The 27,267-nt window shown below is 37.7% G+C and overlaps 1 protein-coding gene across 1 annotated transcript in view; it reads right to left on the reverse strand.

Annotated features, from left to right (window-relative positions):
* COL28A1 (collagen type XXVIII alpha 1 chain) overlaps positions 1 to 27,038 on the reverse strand; it is a 174,193-nt gene extending 147,155 nt beyond the window's left edge. Inside the window, exons 1-8 of the mRNA XM_053898079.1 lie at positions 26,904 to 27,038; positions 23,682 to 23,842; positions 22,274 to 22,830; positions 15,876 to 15,896; positions 14,145 to 14,201; positions 10,267 to 10,320; positions 5,912 to 5,953; positions 1,581 to 1,607 (exon numbers count right to left, since the gene is read on the reverse strand). Of these exons, the coding sequence (XP_053754054.1) occupies positions 1,581 to 1,607; positions 5,912 to 5,953; positions 10,267 to 10,320; positions 14,145 to 14,201; positions 15,876 to 15,896; positions 22,274 to 22,830; positions 23,682 to 23,808 (885 nt within the window). The 5' untranslated portion in view covers positions 23,809 to 23,842; positions 26,904 to 27,038. The remainder of the gene's footprint in view (positions 1 to 1,580; positions 1,608 to 5,911; positions 5,954 to 10,266; positions 10,321 to 14,144; positions 14,202 to 15,875; positions 15,897 to 22,273; positions 22,831 to 23,681; positions 23,843 to 26,903) is intronic.
* Between the last annotated feature and the right edge of the window lie 229 nt (positions 27,039 to 27,267).

Consider the following 27,267-nt stretch of genomic DNA (forward strand, 5'->3'; position numbering starts at 1 on the left):
TCTATATGGATGAAGAAACAAACACTTAACATTTCTAGTGACTGGGGACAGATTTATTTGCCTGTATAGAGACTCACCTCTAATATTTGCAGGGCCCAGGGCAACACTGCAAGCAGAGGCCTACGTACCATGTATCTAAACAGCTGAAAGTTATAAATAAGCTAATAACCAACCTAGTAATGTTCTAGCTTCCTTTTTTGACAAGTATCAATAGGAATAAAAATGAAAGAACTGTGGTATTCCTTAGAGGTCCAAGTGCTAGTACAACCCCATGCCCACAGCCTACAGACCAGCTCCTACTTGGCCTCTCCCCACCTCTGGTTCCTCCCAGGAGAGGAGGAACAAATGCACAAGAAGGTGCCCCAGGCAATGCAATACAGTGAACCTCCCACCAGGGCCCCTTCCAGCCCCAAAACCAACTTGCATTTTGTTTCCCCTCAGGCCTGGGGAAAAGATGGACAAAGGAAAGATGTTTGTATCTGCCTTCAAAGTAGGCTCAGGCCATTTTGCAGGGACTTCTGGGGTCTTGGTTACCTAAAGTGTGGTCCAGGTTTAAGGGGGCATAAGCCTCATGCCCTGTAGCTTCCTGGATCCTTCGGGGTCAGATGGCCTTTCGAGACCCAGAGAAAGACCTCTTGCCCTAGGTCTGAGGGCTGTAGACAGGATGAACGAGGACACGCTCTATTTTCAGATAGAACATCTGGTGATAGAACTGTGACATTAATCTATGAATGAGCGCTTGGGGCGCTTGGGTGGCTCAGTTGGTTAAGCATCCGACCTGGGCTCAGGTCATGATCTGAGTCACAGTTCCTGAGTTCCAGCCCTGCACCCGGCTCTGTGCTGACAGTTCAGAGGCTGGAACCTGCTTCAGATTCTGTGTCTTCCTCACTTTCTGCCCCTCCCCTGCTTGTGCGCTCTCTCTCTCTCTCTCTCTCTCTCTCAAAAATAAATAAATAAATAATTTTAAAAAATCTATGAATGAACCATGAACAACTGTCAACATGGTTCTTGAGCCCCCATCCACTTTGCTAACTTTCTAATTTGTAAAGAATCATAAAATAGTCTACCAGCCCATAACTTCTGTTGGTTTGTCAAATTTATTCCCCTTGCAAGCTCCACCCAGATGCCTCACTGTATGAAGAGGTTCCTTATTGCCTAACCAGAATAAATCCTCTTGCTTCTACAAGAGCATTTGATGTCTAGGTTTTGGTGTCTAGCTTTCATAGGAAGTTAAGCACCAAGGTAGCAACCTAACTGAAGTATTGCCGCATCCATTTTTATTTGGAACTTTTAGTCTGTGCTACATGGCTGGTAAATAGGGGTCCTCGTGTTTGCAGAGCTGAGAGAGGCTGGATCCTAATCTCAGGAATCTTAGGATGCCTTTCACCCCTTCCAACACATCTCCGTACCTGAAGTTTATTATTATTTTATGTTTACAGACTTAAGAGTATACTTGGGAATTAGGGAACCTAGACTTAGGAAAATAAAGGAAAACAACTTTTATTAAGCATGTAAATACAGTTATGCTTCTGTTTTTCTCTCTGAAATCCTGGCCTATCTATTCATTGTTACCAACTTACCTTTTCACCTTTGTACCCAGGGATTCCCTAGTTACAAAAGAAAAAAAGAAAGAAAGAGTAAAACATATTAGAAGACATAGTTGGAGGAAGTATTTGATGTTTTTCATTTACAAAGTATAAAAAAACACATCTGTACAGTCAAGGAAAATAAGACCACACACAGAAATGTAAGCTATTTTACTTCTCTGGGGAGAAGAAAAGAACCCATTTTCCCCTTTATTACATTCTATTTTCAGTTCCACATATTTTTTTCAAACCCAATTTCTTACCATTTGGCCCAAAGCTGAAGGAGAAACTATACACTGAAACTTATAAAAGGGACGACCTACAATGCTCCATTCAAAATTGTTATATTGACTTTTAAACTATGAACTATCATAGCTGAGAATGTTTCACAGAGACTGTTAGAGAAATTGGCTTTGCAAATGAGCTGAGATAATGGCTTTTACAATGTATGTAAATATTTATATCCATTACGGTCCTTCTTTCAAATTCGGTCTCGAATATGGAACATCAATGAAATGCATGGTTCCTTTATCAACCCTAATGAGACGGTGGCCTTTAAGGCACTATATTTTATCTCATGCTAACTATGGGGCCAACTCCTCTTCTGTGTCACTCCTGGGAATCCTGCACAACCTCCTCCATTGTGTCCCTGCCTGTGAGCCCTCGAAGTAATATGATTCTGAATATTAAGTGAACTAGGAAATTAACAACTTTAAGCAAGAGCAAGACTTTTCCATATAGGACTTTATGTCTTTTTCATACAACAATAGCTTTTAAGTATGAAAATAAAATTATAAGTTATATTTTAAATGAGCCGGAGAAACTGATGGAGAAACAAGCTATTATCACAGTTACATGTGTCAGATGACAAACTATTGTTTTGTATGACTTTTTTTAACAAAAGGCAAAAAAAAAAGGAAAACTTCGGGAAGGAAATAACACTTCTCTCCAAATGAGTGGTCACTGGGAAATTGAAACTAAAAATAGAACTACAGTCAAAAGTATTGTTATGCTGCATTTTAGTTCTTCTTAGATATGTTTATTAGCATAAAGGGTTTAGGTTTTAGTATTGTGCTTAAAATTAAAGGCCACATTATAGAGAGTTAAATTGGGGTACTTTATTAAAACAATTCATGTTTGCAGCAGAAACCTTACTTTTTTATATTATACTCTTTTTTTCCCCTGCTTTTCTTTCTGAACTCTCTGGTCAATTTATTGTTTGATTGCTATCAGTTTCCTTCCTTCCCTCCTGCCTTCCTGCCTTCCTTTCTTTCTTCCTTCCTTGACATCTTAATTACTAGTTTAAAAGTATTCAAATTTAAGATATCCAAAACTGCACTCATTGGTCTGCCAAATTTGTTTCCTGTTTGTATTAGTGGTGCCATTATATTTCAAATCACACAAAATCAAAAGTTTATCTTTTCTCTCTACTTGCCCCTTACATTCCTTGAATCCAACCAGTTAAAATTCTCCAACAGCTGTCACTGCATTTAGTTTTAAGTCTGTCCTTTCTACTGTCCTTCCCCCTCCCCCCAGCCAGCAGGATCCTCTGTGACCCACTCCTGCTTAGCTCCATAACCTGTCTACCACCACTCTTTGCCAAGTTTTGGCTTTATTTCCATTTCTTCAGCCTACAAGCTTGTTCCCACGCAAGAGTCTTTGTACCGACTGCTCCTTCTGCTTAGAACATCCTCATGACCTGGTTTTATTTATTTATTTTTTTAAATGTTTATTTATTCTTGAGAGAGAGACAGGGACAGAGACAGAGTATGCGTGGGGGAGGGGCAGAGGGAGAGGGAGACAGAATCCGAAGCAGGCTCCAGGCTCCAGGCTCCGAGCTGTCAGCACAGAGTCCGACGCAGGGCTCAAACACACAAACCGTGAGATCATGACCTAAGCCAAAGTTGGATGCTTAACCGACTGAGCCACCCAGGCGCCTCACGTATGACCTGGTTTTATAGGTCAAGAACACATCTCATTGATGAAATCTCATTCATTTGTTGGTCTGTTGATTGCTCACCCTGCTAGCACACTGTATGAAACTGGAACTATCAATCTTGTTCACTGTATCCCCAGCACCTAAAGAAGGGCCCAGCATATACCAAGTGCTCAATACATATTTGTTGACTATATGAGTCAGTGTCAGTCCCCACAGCCTATTCTTCTTGCCTTCTATGGTTCTCACAATGTTCTCTTCTTCTCTTTTCTGTCATCACTGTGGCCCCATTCTATCCAATTGAATGTGATTTAATTCCCTAATAGCCACATTAAGAAAATGACAACAGGTGAAATTAATTTTTAATAATATATTTTACTGATCTCTCTAGGTCTGAAATACAAGGGTTTCCAACATTTGGCCAATATAAAAATTATTCATGAGATATTTTACATGTTCTTTGGCACTAAGTCATCCAAATTCATTGTGTATTTTACTCCTACAGCACACCTCAGTTCAGGCTAGCCGTGTTTCAGCTGCTCAGTAAGCACATATGGCAAGTGGCTTTCATCCTGCCTGGAGCAGCCCTAGCCAATGTCCCTGTTCTCAGACAGGCCATAACAAAAAACCTTCTTCTAAGTACTCCTTCTTTCTGTTTATTCCCACTTCAGTTTCCCCTTGAGAGTCATGCCAGATTAATCCTCCAAGTACACAGCTCTTGGGTTGCACTCTTCATTTGAAATCTCAATCTCTCACCTAGCAGAGCCCAGATCTACAGTCGGCATAGAACATCCACTCTGCCCTTCAAGCTGTGTCTGCCAACATCCTCTTTAGGCACCTCCTCTCACCATTTTCCAACCCATAGCCTTCCCTCAGGTCGATGCTCATGGCACTCTCCATCTGGAATGCTTGTCCCTTCCACCTTTCTGTTCTATCCTTTCCAGTCACAATCCTACTCTCCAGAAGTCATTCTATAAAACCCATCCCGATAGCTTCAATCTTCTCTGAAGGTCCATAATAATTTGTGCATGCAGTTTTTACAGTATTTTGACATTCTGCTTCATGGTGTAACTATTTTTTTCAAAAATTAAAGTATAGTTGACATACAATGTTGCATTAGATTCAGATCTACAACATACTGATTCAATTTCTCTATACGTTATGCTATGCTCATCACAAAGTGTAACTACAATCTGTCACCATACAATGTTCTTACATTACTGTTGACTATATTTCTTATATGGTACCTTTCATCCCTGTGACTTATTCATTCCATAACTGGAAGCCTATACTTCCTACTCCCATTCACCCATTTTGCCCCCAGACTCCCTTTTGGCAACCAATATTGTAGCTGTTTTAGATATTTTAATCTCTCCTATAACAAACTTTTCAAAAAACATGAGTGCTTTGTCTTAATTTCTTTTCACATAATAATATGCTTTACATGTAGACAACACCTAACAAATACTTCCTAAAAGAACAACACACATATCTGAATGAATTTCCATTGATTATCAAACTTTCTATTAGACTTACTCATAAAGTTGATTAAAGACACCAAGAGACAAGTTTTTAAAACCTCTGGGCCTGTCTCCTGGGCTTTTGCCAGGGGGACAGCCAGGAAGAGAAATGTGACATGGTCTTTTTTTATTCACTGTACACCCTTCTCTGCTCTTTGCAACTTTACTACAACTCCCAGAAAAATGAAAAAGAAGAAATTTTCTGTAATTATTTCTCAGGCAATCTCTAACATCTTCTAATTTTAGAGATAATAAATCAACTAGAATGCTTTTTATTTTGTCTGCAGATCAAATTTACAAAAGCATAGTTTAGACTATTAGTTCTGTGCTCCCAGAATTTTTAATGCATTCTTTATTGGAAAAAACCCAAACAAACAGAGGTGTCTGGGTGGCTTAGTTGGTTAAATGTCTGACTCTTCATTTTGGCTCCACTCATGATCTCATGGTTCGTGAGATTGAGCCACACGGCTAGCTCTGCACTGACAGTGTGGAACCTGCTTGGGATTCTCTCTCTCCCTCTTTCTCTTCCCTTCCCCCTCTCTCAAAAATAAATAAACATATTTAAAAAAACATAAGAAGCAAAGAAAAATATTTTCCTGAGTTGAGTCTTCCGCAAATCCCACTTAGGTATCCAAGAATGTCATGTGCTTCACCACCCTGTGTCATCATCACTCCTGTTGAGCAGAACATTTTCTCCCCATATTTCCATTTCCAAGGCCATATCTGTCTGACTGCCCATCTGTGCCATCAAAAGCACACGTATATGTAAGTCATTTTTGCACTTGTACTACAGGGGGCAAAATGATCATTTACAGAACCTTAGCATCCTAGATTACATTCTGGGGAAAGCATTCCACTTGCATACATACCCCTGGGCCTCTTTCTCCAGGCTCCCCTTTTTGAGCATCACCCTGTGGGGAAGAAAAAAAAACTCAGTCAAAATTCCACAGCCCTACAGAGTGACTGATTGCTCAATAAAATGCTCGGAATAAAATTATTCCGAATTCCCAGATTAATAGGTTAATCCAGTGGGGAAAAAATCTTTGGCCTTCACCATTGACATTTTCACCATGGAGTCTAGGGAAGAAAATCGCTGTTCAGATAGCCTTTGCCCTTTGGAGTGAAGCCAGATGCATAGGGTGCAAACTCCAGATACATTTTCATAGCTTAGGCCTAGGTTTGCTTCTCAGTTTAACAACACAGCCCTTGTTCTCAAATGCAGGATTGTACCCAATCAGAGCCAGGCACTCTGGCTTTTCTCCAAGGGGCTTTGGAATGTTTTCCAAGATGTCCTTAAGAGTAATTGCTTGATTTCGGCAAGACTTAGGAAAATATATGATGTGGCACAAAATTACAAGCCAAATAAGTGAAATGTAAACATAAATTTAAAACAGGTATTTAACAAAACAAAAAGAAGACACGATGGCATCATTTCGGACTCACATGATGAGGAGGTACAGTTGTGAGTGTTGTAAAGCTGCTCGAGGATTCTTCACATTCCCTTTCTTTTTTTTTAATTTAATTAATTTTTAAAATTTCATCCAAGTTAGTTAGCATATAGTGCTTTCAGGAGTGATTTCAGGAGTAGATTCCTTAGTGCCCCTTACCCATTTAGCCATCCACCCTCCCACACCCCCTCCAGTAACCCTCCATTTGTTCTCCATATTTAAGAGTCTCTTACGTTTTTGTCCCACTCCCTGTTTTTATGTTATTTTTGCTTCCCTTCCCTTATCTTCATCTGTTCTGTGTCTTAAAGTCCTCATATGAGTGAAGTCATAGGATACTTGGCTTTCTCTGACTGACTAATTTCGCTTAGCATAATACCCTCTAGTTCCATCCTCATAGTTGCAAATGGCAAGATTTCATTCTTTTGATTGCCGAGTAATACCCTATTGTATATATATGCCACATCTTCTTTATCCATTCATCCATCGGTGGACATTTGGGCTCTTTCCATTCTTTGGCTATTGTTGATCGTGCTGCTATAAACATTGGGGTGCATGTGCCCCTTTGAAACAGCACACCTGTAACCCTTGGATAAATACCTAGTAGTGCAATTGCCAGGTCATAAGGTAGTTCTGTTTTTAAATTTTTGAGGAACCCCCAGACTGTTTTCCAGAGTGGATGCACCAGTTTGCGTTCCCACCAGCAGTGCAAAAGAGATCCTCTTTCTCCACATCCCCGCCAATATCTGTTGTTGCCTGAGTTGTTAATGTTAGCCATCTGACAGGTGTGAGGTGGTATCTCATGATGGTTTTGATTTGTATTTCCCTGATGATGAGTGATGCTGAGCATTTTTTCATGTGTCAGGTGGCCATCTGGATATCTTCTTGGAGAAGTGTCTATTCATGCCTTTTGCCCATTTCTTCACTGGACTATTTGTTTTTTGGTGTTGAGCTGGATAAGTTCTTTATAGATTTTGGATACTAACCCTTTATCTGATATGTCGTTTGTAAATATCTTCTCCCATTCCATTGGTTGCCTTTTAGTTTTGCTGATTGTTTCCTTTGCTGTGCAGAGGTCTTTTATTTTGATGAGGTTCCAATAGTTCATTTTTGCTTTTGCTTCCCTTGCCTCCAGAGACGTGTTGAGTAAGAAGTTGCTGCGGCCAAGGTCAGAGAGGTTTTTGCTTGCTTTCTTTTCAAGGATTTTGACGGCTTCCTGTCTTACATTTAGATCTTTCATCCATTTAGAGTTTGTTTTTGTGTATGGTGTGAGAAAGTGGTCAAGGTTCATTTTTCTACTTGTCTCTGTCCAGTTTTCCCAGCACCACTTTCTGAAGAGACTGTCTTTATTCCACTGGATATTTTTTCTTGCTTTGTCAAAGATTAGTTGGCCACATGTTTGTGGGTCCATTTCTGGGTTCACTATTCTGTTCCATTGATCTGAGTGTCTCTTTTTGTGCCAGTACAATACTGTCTTGATGATTACAGCTTTGTAATACAACTTGAAGTCCAGTATTGTGATGCCTCCTGCTTTTTTTTTTTTTTTTCAAGAGTGCTTTGGCTATTCAGGGTCTTTTCTTGTTCCATACAAATTTTAGGATTGTTTGTTCTAGCTCAGTGAAGAATCCTGGTGTTATTTTTTAGGTATTGCATTGAATATGTGCATTGCTTTGGATAGTAGTGACATTTTAGCAATATTTGTTCTTCCTATTGAGGAGCATGGAATATTTTTCCTGTGTGTGTGTGTGTGTGTGTGTGTGTGTATTCTTCAATTTCTTTCATAAGCTTTCTATAGTTGTCAGTGTGTAGATTTTTCACCTCTTTGGTTAGGTTTATTCCTAGGTATTTTATGGGTTTTTGTGCAATTATAAATGGGATCGATTCCTTGATTTCTCTTTCTGTTGCTTCATTGTTGGTGTACAGCAATGCAACCGATTTCTCAACATTGATTTTATATCCTGCAACTTTGCTGAATTCATGAATCAGTTCTAGCAGTTTTTTGGTGGAATCTTTTAGGTGTTCCATATAGCATATCGTGTCATCTGTGAAGAGTGAAAGTTTGACCTCCTTCTGGCTGATTTGGATGCCTTTTATTCTCTGTGTTGTCTGATTGCAGAGGCTGATTTCCAATACTATGTTGAATAACAGTGGTGAGAGGAGACATCCCTGTCTTGTTCCTGACCTTAGGGGGAAAGCTCTCAGTTTTTTCCCATTGAGGATGATATTAACGTTGGGTCTTTCATATATGGCTTTATTATCTTGAGGTATGATCCTTCTATCCTTCCTTTCTTCAAGGTTTTTATCAAGAAAGAATGCTGTATTTTGTCAAATGCTTTTTCTGCATCTGTTGAGAGGATCGTGTGGTTCTTGTCCTTTCTTTTATTGATGTGATGAATCACATTGATTGTTTTGCAGTTATTGAACCAACCCTGCATCCCAGGTATAAATCCCACTTGGTCGTAGTGAATAATTTTTTTAATGTATTGTTGGATCCAGTTGGCTAATATCTTGTTGAGGATTTCACATTCCCTTTCTTTGACAAGCAAGTAATTGGCTTTCACGTATCTAAATACTTTAATGCATCTAACTTATTCTCTTTTTCATTACCTCCCTAAACATAGTTTCAGAAGTGCAGTTATTGGGTTAAATTCTGAGTATTTGAATACATCTTATGTAGTACCTAATTGCTTTCCAAAATGTGCCAAGTTACCTTTGCAATGAACAAACCGCCCATTGCTATCACTAGTTATTATTTTAATATCACTGTGCTAACTGCTATAAAAAAAAAAAGACATTTTTTTAAATCTGAAATACACAAAAAAGCCACCCCAAACTATGTGAACTAGAAAATTGCTCCCCTCTCCACACAAAAACAAACCAACAACCCTGGACTCCAAAGTTTCTAAAATGTGAATAATTAATATTGAAAGGTACCTCATTATCTCTTTTTAAGTATCATTCACTATACAGTGAAAATAAATATTCTTCTACTTCTTTATTTACTGGTTTTAATTCCTTTCTTGAAAATTGTTGGTTCCTTTTACCAATTAATTATTAGTGGTTTGATATTTCCTTATCTGTTTTATAAAGTCTTTATATACTATAGAAATTAACCCAATATCCATTGTATTTAAAGCAAATATTTCCCTGTTTTCTTCTTCATTTTAATTATTATTTTTCATTATATAGAATTTTGCCATAAATTTTCACATAGTTGTATCTCTCCTATGACTCTTTTCATCACTCTTGAACTTGGAAGATCATCATCTGAAATATTATCTGATTTTTAAAAAATTAACCTAGAATATTTTTTTATGGGCTCACAAATAAAAGAACTAGGGAAATGCCTGAAGATGGTCTGGGAGTAAGAGATACTTGTTTTTTCTATTATTATCATAGGTCAGTTATACATAAAATGGATCTATAAAAAACATAAGTGCCAATATCAATTTCATATGGGATATGTATTAGTAATTCATGGAACAATGTAAAAATTAATTGGGTCACCATTATGTAATTACCAATTTCTATTTGTTCAGTATCCCTATGTTTCCTAGATTTATTAACTAAAATGGTCATATATTACTTAGAATTTGTAAATGCAAGCTAACACAAACCAGATAATATGGGAAGTAAACATCCTGTAGTCTTCACAGAAATCATCATATTTCCGGCAGTGACAAATAGTACAGTTCTCTTTTGTTTTCTTCAGTTTTGTTCTTTAAATGAATCTAGAAAGAGATACATTGGTTTATAATGAAAGCTGTTTATTTATTTACCGGGTTTCCTTTTGGTCCTCGTTCACCTTTGATACCTGGGTTTCCATGTGTACCCTGAAGGCAAAGGGAAAAATGATTGCATTAAGCAGGCATTATATTCATTTTTTACACATTACAATAATTTCTGATCAGTTTCATCCCATAAAATGAGGGAAGACTGTAAAAAAACTTAACCTACCAAGCAGAGATTTACCTGTATTCTCTCTTTTACTAGAAACAAGGAAGACTGCACTGTCTTGAAGAGGTAGATTCTCTAGATTTGCTCAAAAGAGGACAATGTCTCTCTCTCCCTAATATCCAAGGGATAATCTCAAAGATGTGAGAAGAGGGGCAACCTGGGTGGCTCAGTCAGTTAAACGTCCTACTCTTGATGTCAGCTCAGATCATGATCTCGCAGTTTGTGAGATCAAGCCCCATATCGGGCTCTGTACTGGCAGCATGGAAACTTCTTGGGATTCTCTCTCCCTCTCTTGCTAACCCTGTCCTTCTCTCTCTCTTTCTCTCTCTCTCCAAATAAAGAAACTTAAAAAAGAAGAAGAAGAAGAAGAAGAAGAAGAAGAAGAAGAAGAAGAAAAGATGAAAGACCTGGCACAAAAAGAGACACTCAGATCAATGGAACAGAATAGTGAACCCAGAAATGGACCCACAAACATGTGGCCAACTAATCTTTGACAAAGCAAGAAAAAATATCCAGTGGAATAAAGACAGTCTCTTCAGAAAGTGGTGCTGGGAAAACTGGACAGAGACAAGTAGAAAAATGAACCTTGACCACTTTCTCACACCATACACAAAAACAAACTCTAAATGGATGAAAGATCTAAATGTAAGACAGGAAGCCGTCAAAATCCTTGAAAAGAAAGCAAGCAAAAACCTCTCTGACCTTGGCCGCAGCAACTTCTTACTCAACACGTCTCTGGAGGCAAGGGAAGCAAAAGCAAAAATGAACTATTGGAACCTCATCAAAATAAAAGACCTCTGCACAGCAAAGGAAACAATCAGCAAAACTAAAAGGCAACCAATGGAATGGGAGAAGATATTTACAAACGACATATCAGATAAAGGGTTAGTATCCAAAATCTATAAAGAACTTATCCAGCTCAACACCAAAAAACAAATAGTCCAGTGAAGAAATGGGCAAAAGGCATGAATAGACACTTCTCCAAGAAGATATCCAGATGGCCACCTGACACATGAAAAAATGCTCAGCATCACTCATCATCAGGGAAATACAAATCAAAACCATCATGAGATACCACCTCACACCTGTCAGATGGCTAACATTAACAACTCAGGCAACAACAGATATTGGCGGGGATGTGGAGAAAGAGGATCTCTTTTGCACTGCTGGTGGGAACGCAAACTGGTGCATCCACTCTGGAAAACAGTCTGGGGGTTCCTCAAAAATTTAAAAACAGAACTACCTTATGACCTGGCAATTGCACTACTAGGTATTTATCCAAGGGTTACAGGTGTGCTGTTTCAAAGGGGCACATGCACCCCAATGTTTATAGCAGCACGATCAACAATAGCCAAAGAATGGAAAGAGCCCAAATGTCCACCGATGGATGAATGGATAAAGAAGATGTGGCATATATATACAATAGGGTATTACTCGGCAATCAAAAGAATGAAATCTTGCCATTTGCAACTATGAGGATGGAACTAGAGGGTATTATGCTAAGCGAAATTAGTCAGTCAGAGAAAGCCAAGTATCCTATGACTTCACTCATATGAGGACTTTAAGACACAGAACAGATGAAGATAAGGGAAGGGAAGCAAAAATAACATAAAAACAGGGAGTGGGACAAAAACGTAAGAGACTCTTAAATATGGAGAACAAACGGAGGGTTACTGGAGGGGGTGTGGGAGGGTGGATGGCTAAATGGGTAAGGGGCACTAAGGAATCTACTCCTGAAATCACTCCTGAAAGCACTATATGCTAACTAACTTGGATGTAAATTATCTAAAAAAATAATTAAATTAAATAAAAATAATAAAATTTAAAAAAAAAAAAGAAGAAAATATGAGAGAAGAGAGTGCTCCAATCCTGTTCCAGAAAGGCGTTTTGTTTTCCTATTCTCAACTGCCATAAAGCTGGCTTTTCTGAGAGTTTTTAGGGAGACTCAGTAAATGCTAAATGACATAGTTTTATGTCTATCTCTATTAAAACATGGTATGTTACAGCATAGGGAATATAATTAATGGTATTGTAATAGTGCTGTATAGTGACAGATGGTAGCTGCACTTGTGGTGAACACAGCATCATGTATAAACTTGTTGAATCACGGTGTTGAACACCTGAAGCTAATATAACATTGTGTGTCAACTCTACTTCCGTTAAAAAAATGGTACATTAATCTCTAACAATTTTGAGTGACTAAAATTGTCAGATTAGCTCAGCAACTAGTAAATTTTCTTTACAGTTCATTCTAAAACATAATTGAATATCCCAAGTACACCTTCCCAGAAAACCTCTTGGTGTAATAAACATAAATGAAGACTTTATAAGAAGGGGAAGTTTAAACCTTTGCTTTGGCCAAAATCAGCTTCTACTGGCTGCCACATTATCCTATAACATATCTAACTTACATTTTGGAGAAAAAAAATAAAGGAAAGACCCTCCTGCTTTCTAATGCCTCAATTGATAGAATGGTTTGAAAAAATATAGTCTTTGGACCCAAGTCTCAAGAGAAAATGTGCACAGTCTAAGCAATTCATAGTACACATTCTGCTCCCTGCCCCCAAATACAAGCATTCGTTCAAAAACTGTATCAATGCATTTTTGTGAGATATGTCCACTGGGCTTATGACCTCAAAGGTTTGAAACAACATAAGTAAATGGAATACTGAATGAGCAGCATTGATGCATCAGAATGAAATGTATTAGAGAAATATATAGTATCTCTACCATTGTGATGTTTTTTCAAGTCCCTTCCCAGTACCTAGATGGTACCTTCCAGGTGTTAGGCCAGAATATAAAGGAAACACTCCTTTTGGGATTATTTTATCAAGTATTGAATCATCATAGTAAATCCTGCCTTTAACCTTTAGTTGCCAAGTTCCATTTCACAGGATTCACTCTAATCCCCAAAGCTTCCTGACCAGCTTCCTCCCTGAGAGGCCCACACAGTGTTGCTCTTGGATACATGTGAAGTCACAGTTAGCTTCCAGAGAGATCCGTGTCACTTGTTCTTAGGTGGAGTGGGGTAAAGCTTTCCCTAAAGCACCAAGGATTTGTATGACCTTTTTCTTTGTTTTCACTTCAGTGTTGAGAAATTCTGGCCCCAATTGTCACATCAGACGTGATCCTGAAATATCCTTTGTGAGAACAGCTTCATCATTTTAAACCAAATCTGCCCTCAGTTCAGTTCAGGTCAGGAAAATCCCAGGCCTGTTTGTAAGGACAGAGTGTATCCCTTTAGGAATAAAAGAAAAAAACAGCATTTCCGTGTTTGCCGCTATTTGCACACAACTGCTTTTCTTTCTTTCTTTCTTTCTTTCTTTCTTTCTTTCTTTCTTTCTTTCTTTCTTTCCTTCTTTCTTTCTTTTTTATTTATTCTTGAGAGAGAAAGAGACAGAGCATGAGCGGGGGAGGAGCAGAGCAAAAGAGGGACACAGAATCCAAAGCAGGCTCCAGGCTGTCAGCACAGAGCCCAACACAGGGCTCCAACCCATGAACCGCGAGATCATGACCTGAGCCAAAGATGGACGCTCAACCGACTGAGCCACCCAGGCGCCCCACAACCTCTTTTCAACAGCATCAAACAGTCCTGCGATTTCAAGCGTCAGTAGAGCAATCATGACTAGGGCTTCCTGACTTGACCGTAAGTTCAAAGTAGAAACATACAAAATTTAAAAAAAAGTGGAAACATACTCACAGGAGGCCCTGGATCGCCTGGATCCCCTTTCTCACATTCACAAATCTTGTGTTCACACTGAGTCAAGAATGAAATCCAATATTAACACATAATGAAATGCAGCATTTCAAATCTTATTCCCTTGAAGAAATTTTACCAAGCAAATTTATGGAGTTTTTGCTCTCCCTTTTCAAGTCTCCTAGGCTAACTCAGATCTGGTAAGAGCCAGCTAATAAAGTATTACTAAACATTGCCATGGTTAGATAAATTAGACCTCCCACCAAAAATATATGTATAACATCTAGTTGCCAGTTAAAAGGGAAAATAAACATTTTCAGTGGATTTTTGGAATTTCTCTTCTATACAGTACATCAAAGCTCAATAACATACAAATATCAAATATTCCTTTAGTCAAAAAGGAAAACATGTGGCATACCATATTTTATCAATTCTAGGATGTACATTTCTCCTTATTTTAACATGTCTGAAATCAGAATGAGTCTTATTTGAATCAGGCCTGATCATAATGAAGGTGTTATTTTCTGCACATGTTCTTCAAAACTTACAGAATGAAATGGAAGAAAACTCCAGAGACACCACTGGAGCACACTCAAGAAATGCTGTATCACCAGTGTTTTTGATGGCGCACAGGCTGATATTGGGGGGAGGTGGGAGGAAGGGCATCAATGACTCAGAGACAAAAAGCCATGCAGAGGATTTAGACTCTGAATGCGAAGAACTTTTCGAAATAACCAATTTAGTTTGCTTCTACTTTTCCTTATACGTATGTACAAAAGTGATACAGGATTTAAAACTCTATGTCTAAATAAATCTAAAGGGACTCTTACCATAAGTATAAAATCAAGAATTGTAATTTATAAGAAGTTACTATATCACAGCTTAATTGGCAGGGTCCTTTCCTATCTCAGTGGTACACAAAACAATGGTGTCTCTGACCATTCGATGAAACATGGTGTTCTGCAGGGTCTGGTTGGCTCCTATTATCTGTACATTTCCTGATGTTTAATAAGCAGTTTATCAAACAAAATTCGCATGTTCCAAACTCTGTGTTAAGAAACACATATGCAGTATAGAAGTCCTCAGCAACATTGTGGACTTCGATTGTGCTAAGCACTATCCAAACGATATTAGCCAGCTTCCTTTGCCACTTGGTATGGTTGCCACCAGCAAGAAGGAGAATGAGCTTAAAGTCAATCCCTGGGCAGCAGCAGGAGACTCTGAGCGGTGTCTCTGGGCTAGGAATCTTGGCTAACACACCTCCCAAAGTGAAGGATCCCCACGAGTAGCTGGTATCAGAGACATGCTTAGAATAAAGGAAGTGTTACCAAAACAAGCAAAAACTATGCCATTTGGGGGGGGGGGGCACCTGGCTGGGTCAGTTGGTGGAATGTGTGACTCTTGATCTCAGAGTTGTGAGTTCAAGCCCTGCATTGGGTGTAGAGATTACCTAAAAATAAAATCTTTTTAAAAAAATATGCATTTTGGCTACCACTGATTTCTAAAGTTACTCTCTAAAATCATATTAAATATTTCTTACTTTTTCTAAATTTTCCAATCTGCAGTAGATAGAGCAGCATAAAAGAAATCAGATGGCTGCCTCAAAATTGGCTCATTTTAGAAAGAATTAAGCATTTTTGTTTAGACACTATCTTCTAATGTGAATTACAATGCTGATTTGATTATGCAAACTTTTAGAGTTAATTCATAGTAATCAAAGCATGTGGTGCTTACCTTCTTTTCAAATAAGATATCCTAGGAGGGAAAAAAGAATAAAACATTAACTCGCTTCATGGTTCTGCTTCCAGCTTCTTATTAGTCTTAATTATTCTCTATGGGATATGCAATTTTCAAGAAGAATAGCAATTCAGTCTTTTTAACCTTATAAAAGCAGTAGAGCCTCCCAGCCAACCTCCCAAGGAGCACTCTGAGCCATATCACAAGAGACAGGAAGGGCACTAACATTAAAAATTACTCTTTTTTGAGGAGCTTTATCTTGTTACATCCTATGTTCTAGCTTTTGTTTTCTTAATCAGCTCTCTAATCTCCATAATTTGGCTACAAGCTTGATCAGTCATCATAAAGACTTTTCACTTTTACTTATAAAGACTTAGCCAGAATACATAATTGTATGTTTTCTCTACTTTTATTTTTCCATCCCTATCCATACATGCATTTTTACAAACATTAAAACATTAAGTTTAGCGTGATAATTTCATGAAATACCAACAAGCCTTTGAAGTCAATCAGGTCCAGACTCTCATTTTGCCTCAAGGAAACTTGAGTCTGCTGTGCTGTCACTTGCCCAATGTCATACACTTGGCTGGAGCTACCTGAACAAGTTCAAGTGGTACTTTATACTTACCCACACAGTAATGAATTAGCCAGAATATTTTTCAAAATTCCTTTAAATTCACAATTTTAGAGAAATTCACAATCTAGTTTTTGTCTAACATCTTGACCTACTTCCGCTGAATGAGGTACTGTCTGATGAGGGCACTAAGGCCACGTCCGAAGCCAAACATGGGAAGGAAATTAACCAATGCTTACAGATGAGAGAATTGTTTTCATAATGTAGAAATGATGTGTCAGATTGATGCCTTACAACTGAACCTGAAGGGTTAATTTCATATGACAAAATAGAAAATGGAAATAAAAAGCCCTAGAATATTTGTTGCAAGATATTAAAAATGAAGTGGGCACCTGGGTGGCTCAGTTGGTTAAGTGTCCAACTCTTGCTTCTGGCTCAGGTCATGATCTCATGGTTCGTGAATTTGAGCCCTAGATCAGGCTCTGCACTGTCAGTGGGATTCTCCCTCTCCCTCTGTCTCTGCCTCTTCCCAGCTCACATTCTTTCTCTCTCTCTCTCTCTCTCTCTCTCTCTCTCTCTCAAAATAAATAAATAAACTTAAAAATAAAATGATAAGAAATGAAGAATGTAATGAGGAAGTTAAAGATAAGTCAGAGCTGTACCTTTATGGAGGACCCCACATCCCTTTAGTTTTATTTTTACTTTACCTTTATTTCCATACAAACTAATAATACAGAGTGAAGATGTACCAAAATGCTTTAAGCAGTTCTAGGGATCTAATAGGAGGACAAAATTAGGCTGAGAATTAAGCATTGTCTGGAGTTTTTACCCTGTGTCCACCATGAACTAGCTGTGTGGCTTTGGACAAGACACATAAGCCTTCCAGGTCATTTTCCAAAAATACAAAAAATAAGAAATTTTGACTATGGGGTCTCAGGAGCTGTAAAACTCTGGCCACACACCCTATTTACAAAACTCAGAGTCTCACCAATGGCCTTTTGTCCCTTCCTTCCCCCTCACTCCCCACCCTCCTGATTTAAAATAGCCAGCCAGTATAAATTCAGGCTGAAAGCAGATGAACTGCTTGTATCTTTATGAACTAACAGGTCATGTGGAGAAATGGGAATTCAGATATACTGACAGTCTTGGTGTAATTTCCCCTCTCCAGAACATTTGGCTGTGCCTAGAAAACTGAAGATGTGCATACTTTATTTCTAGGTTGCCCAGGACAAGTCCTTGTTTCCACCTGTTACTCTGACATCCCTTCCAGACATATCTTAGAGAAATTCTTGAAGTACTTGTATATTTCAGCATTCATTATTTTCAGTAGTGAAAATTTGGAAATAATGAAAATATCCATCAGTATTAGAATGGGTCAATAACTGAAATATTATTCAGCAGTTAAAGTGAATCCATTGGGGCTACATATTTCAACATAGAAAATTTCCCAAGGACAGGGAGTGATAAAGCAAGCTGCAGAGGGATTTATAGAATGTGATCCAAATTATGAAAATATTTTGAACACATGTCAGAAGTTTAGTTTTCCTGGGAAGGAGAGAGGGAAAGGAATTTGAAAATTGTTCAAGATATAATAAACAAGTAATAATTCAAGTCAAATTGTAATGTTTGAAAGCAACTACTGAAATAAAGAAAAATGCAAAGTTCTGTCACCTTACAACGTTTTTATAATAGGCAACACCCTTCTATTATCTAGCATCAGTTTTTAAGCTCATGAATTTAGCTGCCACTATGCCTGATGTATAATTTTACACTTTTTTCAGCTCTTCCTTTGAGAATTTAATTTCTGCTGTGCCATGTTAACTCTTTAAAAATATGTGCCATGAGGCTTAAAACCATAACAACATAAATAACTAATTTTGGAACTCATTTGATTTTGTGTTTGCTGGAATTTGTATTTCTATGGAAACAAAAGTAGACCAAAGACTACACAATAGATAAGACTGTTTCAAACAAAGAACAAAGCTCTATCCCTAAGGGCACTTATAGTCTATAAGCCCCAGTGACAGAAAACAGCACACAGCAAGCAGCGTGGGAAGGAGATCCCAGACTGGGTGGGGAGGTGGGAAACAAGACAGTTTCTGGAAATAGGTGGGTTTTCTGGATAATTTTCAAGAAGAATGCAAAGGACCAGCTCATTGATGGAATGCTCCTCTATATGTCAAAGTTTATGAGGAAAAAGTCATAAGGACTAGTGTGGGCAATAAGACAAAGGAAGCAGTGAGGAGGGACATTTGAAAGAGTGGACAAAAGGGCCCATGTGGACAGAGCTGGACACCTTGGGAAGTAGTGAGTGCCTTCCCTTAGCAGAGAGGCAGGTTATGTGGCATACAGCTGGGAGAATGTGGTCAAAGCCATAGGGAAGGGCACGTTCAGTTAAGATCTAGGCAGATGAGGGTGCCTGGGTGGCTCAGTTGGTTGAAAGTCCAACTTTGGCTCAGGTCATGATCTCACAGTTAGTGGGTTCGAGCTCTGCGTTGGGCTTTGTGCTGACAGCTCAGAGCCTGGAGTCTGCTTCAGATTCTGTGGTTCACTCTCTCTCTGCTCCTCCCCCACTCATGCTCTGTGTTTCTTTCTCTCAAGAATAAATAAACATTAAAAAAATTTTTAAAAAGATCTATGTGGTTGCTCTAGTTTAAATGGAAGTGATAAATGGAGAAAAGCCCTCCCTGGAGCAAAAGAAGGTGCATTTTATTAATGGAGGCAGAGTTCTGTGATGGCATATATGTGGAAGGAAAAGACTAGAATGGAACTGCCAATTTTGTGAATGAGTATGAGGTCAATGCTCTGAGAAGGGGACAGAGGACATGTGAGGAAGGTGGCAAAGGTATTGGCACGGTAGCAGATGGGATCAGAACAAAGAACTTAATAGGCGAGGATTACAAACTCTGTGACAAAAAAATATCTACAGCTTAATATAATGGCAAAATAGCCACCATAACATCTTTTCTGAAAGACCAACTATATGTATGGGATATTGGGTTGGAATTGTTTCCTTGGTTTCAATACTGTTATGTAAATCATAATAAAATAGTATTAAAACATTTTACATATCCTCTTCAATGTGGAATCATCAGGTATCTCTTGGGTCATTCAGAGTTGAAATGTATTCATGGGTTTCTTACATGATACTTTCTACTAGAGGTACCAGGGAGTTGGTAATGATTCCTTGATTTGTCTTGCTTCCTGCAAAATCTGTTCATTGTGGGCACCCATGTCCATTAAATTCAACTGAAGTATACTCCTCAGTAAAAAGAAATAAACTGCTGATATAAAAAACAACCCAGTCGATTTCCAGAATTGTCATGCTGGGTATAAAAACCTTGACAGAAAAAGAGTACACACTGCATAAGCTTGTTTATATAAAAGCCTAGAAAATGTACACTAAACTAGAGTGACAAAAATCAGATCAGGAGCTAAGAGGCAAGGGAAGGATATTGTGCAAAGAGGCATGAGGAAATTTGGGCGTGGCAGAATGTTCTGTATCCTAACTGTGTTGGTGGTTTCATGAATGTGTACATCTATCAAAACTCATAGAATTCTGTACTTTAAGTAGATGCAATTTTTTACTTAAATTATACCTAATTAACTTCTTTTAGAAAGTCAACTACATAATCATTTCAAAATGAAAAGCTTAAAAATTCAACAAAAAAAAATGTAATGGAAATAGATTAGATGAGGAATTTTTCCAATGGTCTGATCAAGAGTCAAGTTCTGCCTCCCACATAGTGGCAATTGGAAACGTTGAAACTTAGCATATTGTTCTTTGAGGGCCTAATAAGCACTTTGGTTGCTGGAAGTGTTTAGAAAGCAGCATCTCCTGAGAAGTGGCTTGTTCATAGAGCTTCCATCTGAACAAACAAGCTGAAATCACAGGATGCTAAGCAAGAGCAGGGTCATTGGGACACTTGATCATTTTCTGGTTTCCCCCAAAAATGGACAAATAGTCCTGTGTCAAGTCTACTGCCAAGATCCTGTGTCCTGAGTTGGGCAGGAGCTCTCAGCCAAGACAATGTGTCTAGAAGGAGTATGAACCTCCTGAGCCTACACAACTGGCTAAAGAGATGCCTCCCCTGCAACTTCTATAGTCAGCAACTAGCAACTCATTATCTCAATTCAAGTGTTCTCTCCAGCACATGCTAGAATCTTCTATTTTGGGTTCAGTGGTAAGGACTGTTTACACTATGGCACAGACAGACGTAGGCAGTTAGCCAGGTACCCCTGAACATTTCCCTTTCATGCAAAAAAGATGCTCAGGGTAAGCACTCCCCCTAACTCCCCTGGGGACTGAAATCACCATCTCTAACCTGGGCTGAGCTCTCTCTATCTACCCCCAATGCCCAAGGAAAAGAGACCAGAAACAATAGCAGCTTTGGAGGAGGGATGTTGCTTAACTGTTTCAAGGCAGCTCTGATTGAGAAAATCTTAAAACACAGTTTCTATTTTCCCCTTTCAAGGTAACCTCATAGGGTTAACTGTGAAGACCTCAGGGCCTTTGCATGGCATTACATTTTCAACTATAAAATGAGGATAATATAGTACCTACATCATAATATTGTTGCAAAATAAAATAAATAAAATAATGAATAAAATAAAAGATGTAAGTAAAGTACTCAGAACAATGGCTAAGACAGAGAGCATTCAAGACATGATAACTATTATTTAGATAAAATAGTTTATGTCTCATGCTGAAAACAACAGTTATAAGAATAACTTACAAGTTATTATCTTAAAGTTAATATTTAAGAGAATTAACTTACAGAATAGTTATATAAATATAACAGAAAAATATAATAAAAAATATATAAATATAATATAAAAATAAAATATAAATAGAATTTAAGTTATTAACTTATAAGAATAATGTTAGGAAAAAGATTGGGAGAAGGGACAAAAGGGCAAAACAATCTCTGAAACAAGGCTGAGATTTTTTGCAACCTATAGAAAACAGCTATATGAAATGCTTAGTATAAGGGACACATGTGCCTTGCCCTCTTCTCAAGAAATCAAAGAAAATCAGTATTTGTAGGAAAATCGATTTTTAACACTTAACAAATCAACCACTTTTTCTCTAGGAGTTTTCTTCTTGAGGAATACTCTGAAGAGGGATTTTATTTTGATTGCTTTGCCTTGTGTTTTCCCAAGCAGAAAGGAAAGGATCTCATACACAGCTGAGCAATCAGCAAAGAAAAGCATCGACATAGCTAATCAGACCAATCAAATGGCACTCATTGATATGTGGGAGAAACTGTTGGGTGACTGAAGGTTGCAGGTGATTTTACATTGGGTGGGCTTGCTAACACCTAAGAAACAAGGACATAATGAAAAAATTAGAAGTCTATGAACTCTGCTTGAGTAGCATAATATTGCCGTAGGTGACATATTGAGTCAAAATGTTTCTGCAGATGTTAAATGGGGAAAAAACCCAACTTAGTACAAATACTGCAGACCACAAGTTGACCACAAATTGAATATAAGTCAGCAGTGTTCGTGATCCCAGGATGTATAAACAGGAGACTGAAGTGTATAACTGGAAAGTAATTCTTCCCAAATTCTCAGCATTGTCTAGCAATAAAGTTAGGAATGCAATTCCAGAGCAGGAACTCTGGTACTTTCCCAGTTTATCTGGTGTAAACTATCAAGGAAGTGGAGAGACTTCGGAAAGATTCTCTTAGCTATTTCCAAGGTGGATTCTTTTTCCTTTATCTTTCTGACCCAGTATCTATCCTCACAGAATTTATAATTAAGGTATCAATATTATGATTGGAAATATATATATAAGACCCACTCCTCAAGTACCTACCAGGCGATCTTGAATTTTATCTTCAAGTGTGGGATCACTCAACAGTAGAATGGGCTCGCTGGATGATTCCCCAGATATCAAACGAAGTTTGGCTTCATTGACGACAGTGGAAAGTCCAATGGTGATAAACAATATTCCTGCAGTTCTGGCGTCTTCAGAAATACTCTTGACATCTGGATTCTTTGGATGGTCAATGCCATCAGTCATCAGCAAAGCCACTTTCACACCATCTTTACGCCCTTCTCTCTTAAGCAAACTAGTGGCATTGGAGATTGCATAATAGGAGAAGGTGCCTTGCCCAATGAAATTCATAGATTTGACCCTCTGCTTAAAAGTCTGCAGATCCTTCCAAGAAGAAAAAGGTGGATCAATTTGGACAGAGGTGCTAAACTGAAGTGCTGCCAGTTTGATATCATATTTCAAGGAGCGAACCGGGGCCAGTTGGAAAACCTTGTCACTCAAGCTATACACAAAATCTTTCTGTTTATCAAAGAGAACAATTTTAGAACTTTCAGAGCTGTCCACAATGAAGACCACATCTATGAAGCAAGTAGAGTCTGAAATAGAACAAACAGGTTAGGCAAAATATTTGTTCCTAATCAGGAAACCACTTTGCCTAAGGAAAGCCCTGAGGTGGTGGGATGTGTGTTGTTTTGGAGAGGAGAGGGGAGTGCAAAAGAGAGGTGCCTTGGAGATGGGGCTTAAGTTGTGAAGAACTACATCTCTTTCCAAATCTAGAAATTCTTTGCCTCTTAAAATCATGCAAATAAAAAGCAAACAAATAAAATACCATGTATATTGAGCATCTCCTCAAAGTAAAAGCCGCTTAGAAATCCAGCAAATATTGGGCAAAGCTGTCTAGATGTAAACAACACTCTGCCTAAATCTCAGGTTCTATGTCACATTCATGAGGCTTCATCTTGTTCGGATAGTTGGTTTGGGGATTTTTTTTTTTTTTTTTTTTAGCTTTTTTGAAATCCAGGAAGAAAACAACTATACACATCACTTTAGCAATAAGGGGGAATCTTAAAAACAGAGAACTTGAGCTTGGATTCTAGCTCTGCATCTTACTAGTTCATTTGTCTATGGCCTGAGATATGCCATTTAGTCTCTCTGGGCCACTATTTCTTTATGAGAGTGGCACTTTCTGTCATTACTATTTTATAAAGCTACTGTGAGGCTCAAATGAGATAATGAATGTACAAGGGCTCTAAAACATCTAAAGTTTTTATAAGTATCCTTTGTATGTATACAAGGTATATTATTATCACAACATAATTATATTAAAATAGAATATTACATATGTTTTTATATATGTATGGTTTGATATTTATATCAAGTGTTATTCAGAAAAAAATATTCAGGCTAAAACTAATCATTAAAAAAAAACTTTTTTTTTTTTTTTTACCCTGGAAGTTATTTTTCTTTGCAAATAAATTGGACTTTGATCCTTTCTTTCTTTGTCCATGTATTGTTTGACTCATAAAAGCTGGCAAAAGCAGGAGATAGAAGACGAAATGTCTGTTCCACATCATGGCAGGTGGTGAAAGGTCATCTGTCTTGTAGCACCTTTAATAGAAAAATCAGTTATAAATACTTTGGTAAAATAAAATGTTTGCTATTTTTTAATTTCAAGCCAGCAGAATTGAAAACCAGCATGTGACAAGAGAAAAGGGTTTTCATTCATATTTCCAGAAAAACATCTACACTGAGATTTTAGAAGATTTTAATTGAAATAAATCGTGGCACCACAAGCCAACACTTATTACTGAATATTTTAGATAGTCAAAGAATTACAGCCACGTAATCTGAATTTCCCATTTTATTATGGGAAGCAGAGAGTGGGAAAAGCCATTTGAAAACACTTCAGTCCCACTCTGTATGATGACCATGGTTCAAGCATAGGGTCTGTTTTGACATTTCCACATTCTTCAAGGTGATATCAGATTGCTACATGGTTGTTTCATTATAACTAATTCCTGATGATCTCAATATTTTTACAGGGTTGTAGAGAACCACCATCGCACAACTTTAGTGACTTCAAAAGGCTAGTCAAAAATGAAATTGCCCTTGTATTCCCATAGAACATCATTTCTCTTTTATGCTCTTGCTTGGAAACTTCATCTACAACAGAGTTCCAAGCTGGACTACAGATGCATATCCAATGAATCAAAAGAGTATGAGAACAAAAATAGCAGATTTGCTCAGCAACATTGTTCTTCCAGTGAAGAACTGATGGACAGAAATAAGACATGATATCAGAACACACTTCCTCTGAACATTCCTGTAAAACTATTTTTCTGGGTCAATTAACAATGAAAACCCTAATCCTGTATTAAATCTTCAGCCATCTTCATCCCTCAATATGCCCAGCTATCCGCTGGATGACTTTTAAACCCACAGGCTTCCCTGGCAAGAGAAGACTCACATGTAGCTAGCTCAGTATACTGGAGAAGGAACAAAAAGGCTTTTTTGAAACAATGTTCTGCATGGTTTGGAAATGCTCTCCTTCTTAAACTATACTGACTTCAGAAGTTCTGGAAAAGGAAATCACATTTTCCTTCACTTTGCCTTCAGGGAATGGGAACCAGGAAATCATGAGCATGATTTTTCCAGGCTCAAATAGGGGGTGGAAATATATGCAAAGGTAGTGAGGAATGGAATGGATCACTGACTTCTTTCATATATGCCAGATAGAGAAACCCAAAAAGGAATCAAAGCTGTTGGGTTGAGGATGAACCAATGGATGGCTCCATGCCATAATCTGATCCTCAAGTAATATCGCCTAGCAGGAAGTTTATTAAGCTGACTCTGTATCAGTCTGGCCAAGCTTCTCTTTGGCAAGTGCATCAAGTGCAATTGGCCAGATGTCAACAGTTTTCAGATCAGGTATGGTAAGATGTGAAGACAGCTGAATGTTTAAAAAAGAAGAAGAACAAGAAGTTTCCTGAGGAAATAAAACACATAAAGGACATCCTTCCCTCAAGTAATCCCTTGTTAACCAAAGAGAAGAATGCAGAAGGAAGTACAAGTTTAACTGAAGACTAACGTAAAATAAGGCTGTGTAGCAAAACACAGCTGCTATTGCATTTTCAGGGGGGCAGGCCAGGGGAATAACACCATGTCCCTGGTGTGACATATGACCTTTCCCTTTCATTGAGCCCATTATTATAAGAAGCGTCTCAGAAGTTATAGGAATAAGAGACTGAGGATTTAATTTCATTGAAAATAAGAGGATTTTACAAGCTACATGATCAATACAACTCTTCAAAAAAATCTAAAGAAGATGATTCCCATGCAGGACCCTGAGCAGAAAACCACTTTCTTCTCATTTGTTGGCCTCATTTTGGGCTTTGGAAATGCTGTCTTTAAATAAAGACTTGTCTTCCCTAAAACTAAGCACTTACTCATACAGTTGTGTGTGTGTGTTTTTATTTGTTTTGTTTGTTTGTTTGTTTGTTTTTGTTTTTGTTTTTGTTTTTGTTTTTTTGGGGGGGGGGGGTTGTCATATAACCATGAATTCGCACCTGAAGCTTTTTCTATACGATAGTCACCGTCACAACGTCTTCACTAGCAACAATCACAATGTCTCATATTTTATTACTATCTCCTCTGTTACTTTTTATCCAGCTCTCCCAAAGCAGTCTTGCTATTCCTCTCTCTTTACTAGAATTAGCCTGAGGATACCCTTATACGTTTGGTTTCTAGTTCCACAGCCTTTCTGAAATCTCTTTCTTTTTTATTAGTTTGGCATAGTAAGAGACACTCATTTTTAATCATTTTTGCCATGTTTTATTTTGCCTCAGTTTTCAATAATTCTTACATTTTGCTCATTTAGACATCATATACAAGCAAAATAGGCTTCAGGGGGGAAATGCCATTAAATAAAAGTTAAATAAAAGAAATTTATAAATTCAGATAAAAGAATAAAAGATATAAATAAATAAAATAAAAGTTAAATAAAAGAAATTAAGTAAAGAAAGAAAAATGAAAGAAATAAAAGAAATAAAAACCTCTGTGTTTACTATAAGTGGCATTCTATAAATGCAGAGACAAAGATTATCTTTAACCAAATGCTATCTATTTGCCTTTTTTGCCTAAAATTTATTTTGGGTAAATATCAGCATCAATAAATCCAAGAGACTTTATATTTTATGATGTTTTAAAACCAAAATTCTTTCAGCAGAGTTTACCAATTGTATTCACAGAGTTTGCATAGCATTTATTTCACATAAAGATAAAATTATCAAATGAGCACTTTATTCAGATTGCCAAACTAACCAAGGTATAAAACATTCTGTAGTTAATACTGAGTTATAAAATATGTTCCAAATTAAGGAAAAGAGATCCCAAAAGATATTAACATCATTGCAATGCTATGTAGTAGCCTGTGAATTAAAAATCAATTTTCAAATAATTTTGACATAAATTTTAAATGTCTACATTTTAACAATTATTTATATTTTTCTAATAATTAATTTCAAGTAATGGCAGAGGATAGAAAATTTTTCTATCAGCTATTATTTTCAGCTTTCTTCACATAATAAGTATGCACACCTTTCAGTCTTCCACAGTGCCTAGGTGGTCTTCTCTGATTTCAAGTGATTAAAATAAAACAGTTATGTCTTACCTTATAAAGTTTGTCAAACTGGAATTAAAGACTGATTAAGCAAATGCCAACAGCAAGGACCATTGTTGGGGATGGAGTTAGCTATTTGATATTGTTCTGTTCTGTGGAAATAAAAATTATCTTTGCTTTTGGAACTTTTGCAATCTTTTATTTGTGTTTATTAGCCTAAGTTAAAGCAAGAGTGGTCAGGCATTTGGCCAGGGTGCAAGATCTGGGTGGGATCAGTAAGTAATTTAAAGGAACAGTGTCCTCTTGGAACAAGCCTATGTTCTCCAAACTGTTATAAAAATAACTTGAGCAGATTTTCTACATTTTCGGCATTTATTGACAGCCTGCCTTTGTGTCTCATACCATATCCTCCTTC

Source organism: Panthera pardus, unplaced genomic scaffold (assembly GCF_024362965.1).
Source record: "Panthera pardus isolate Hobbes unplaced genomic scaffold, ASM2436296v1 HiC_scaffold_8, whole genome shotgun sequence".
Lineage (NCBI taxonomy): Eukaryota > Metazoa > Chordata > Mammalia > Carnivora > Felidae > Panthera > Panthera pardus.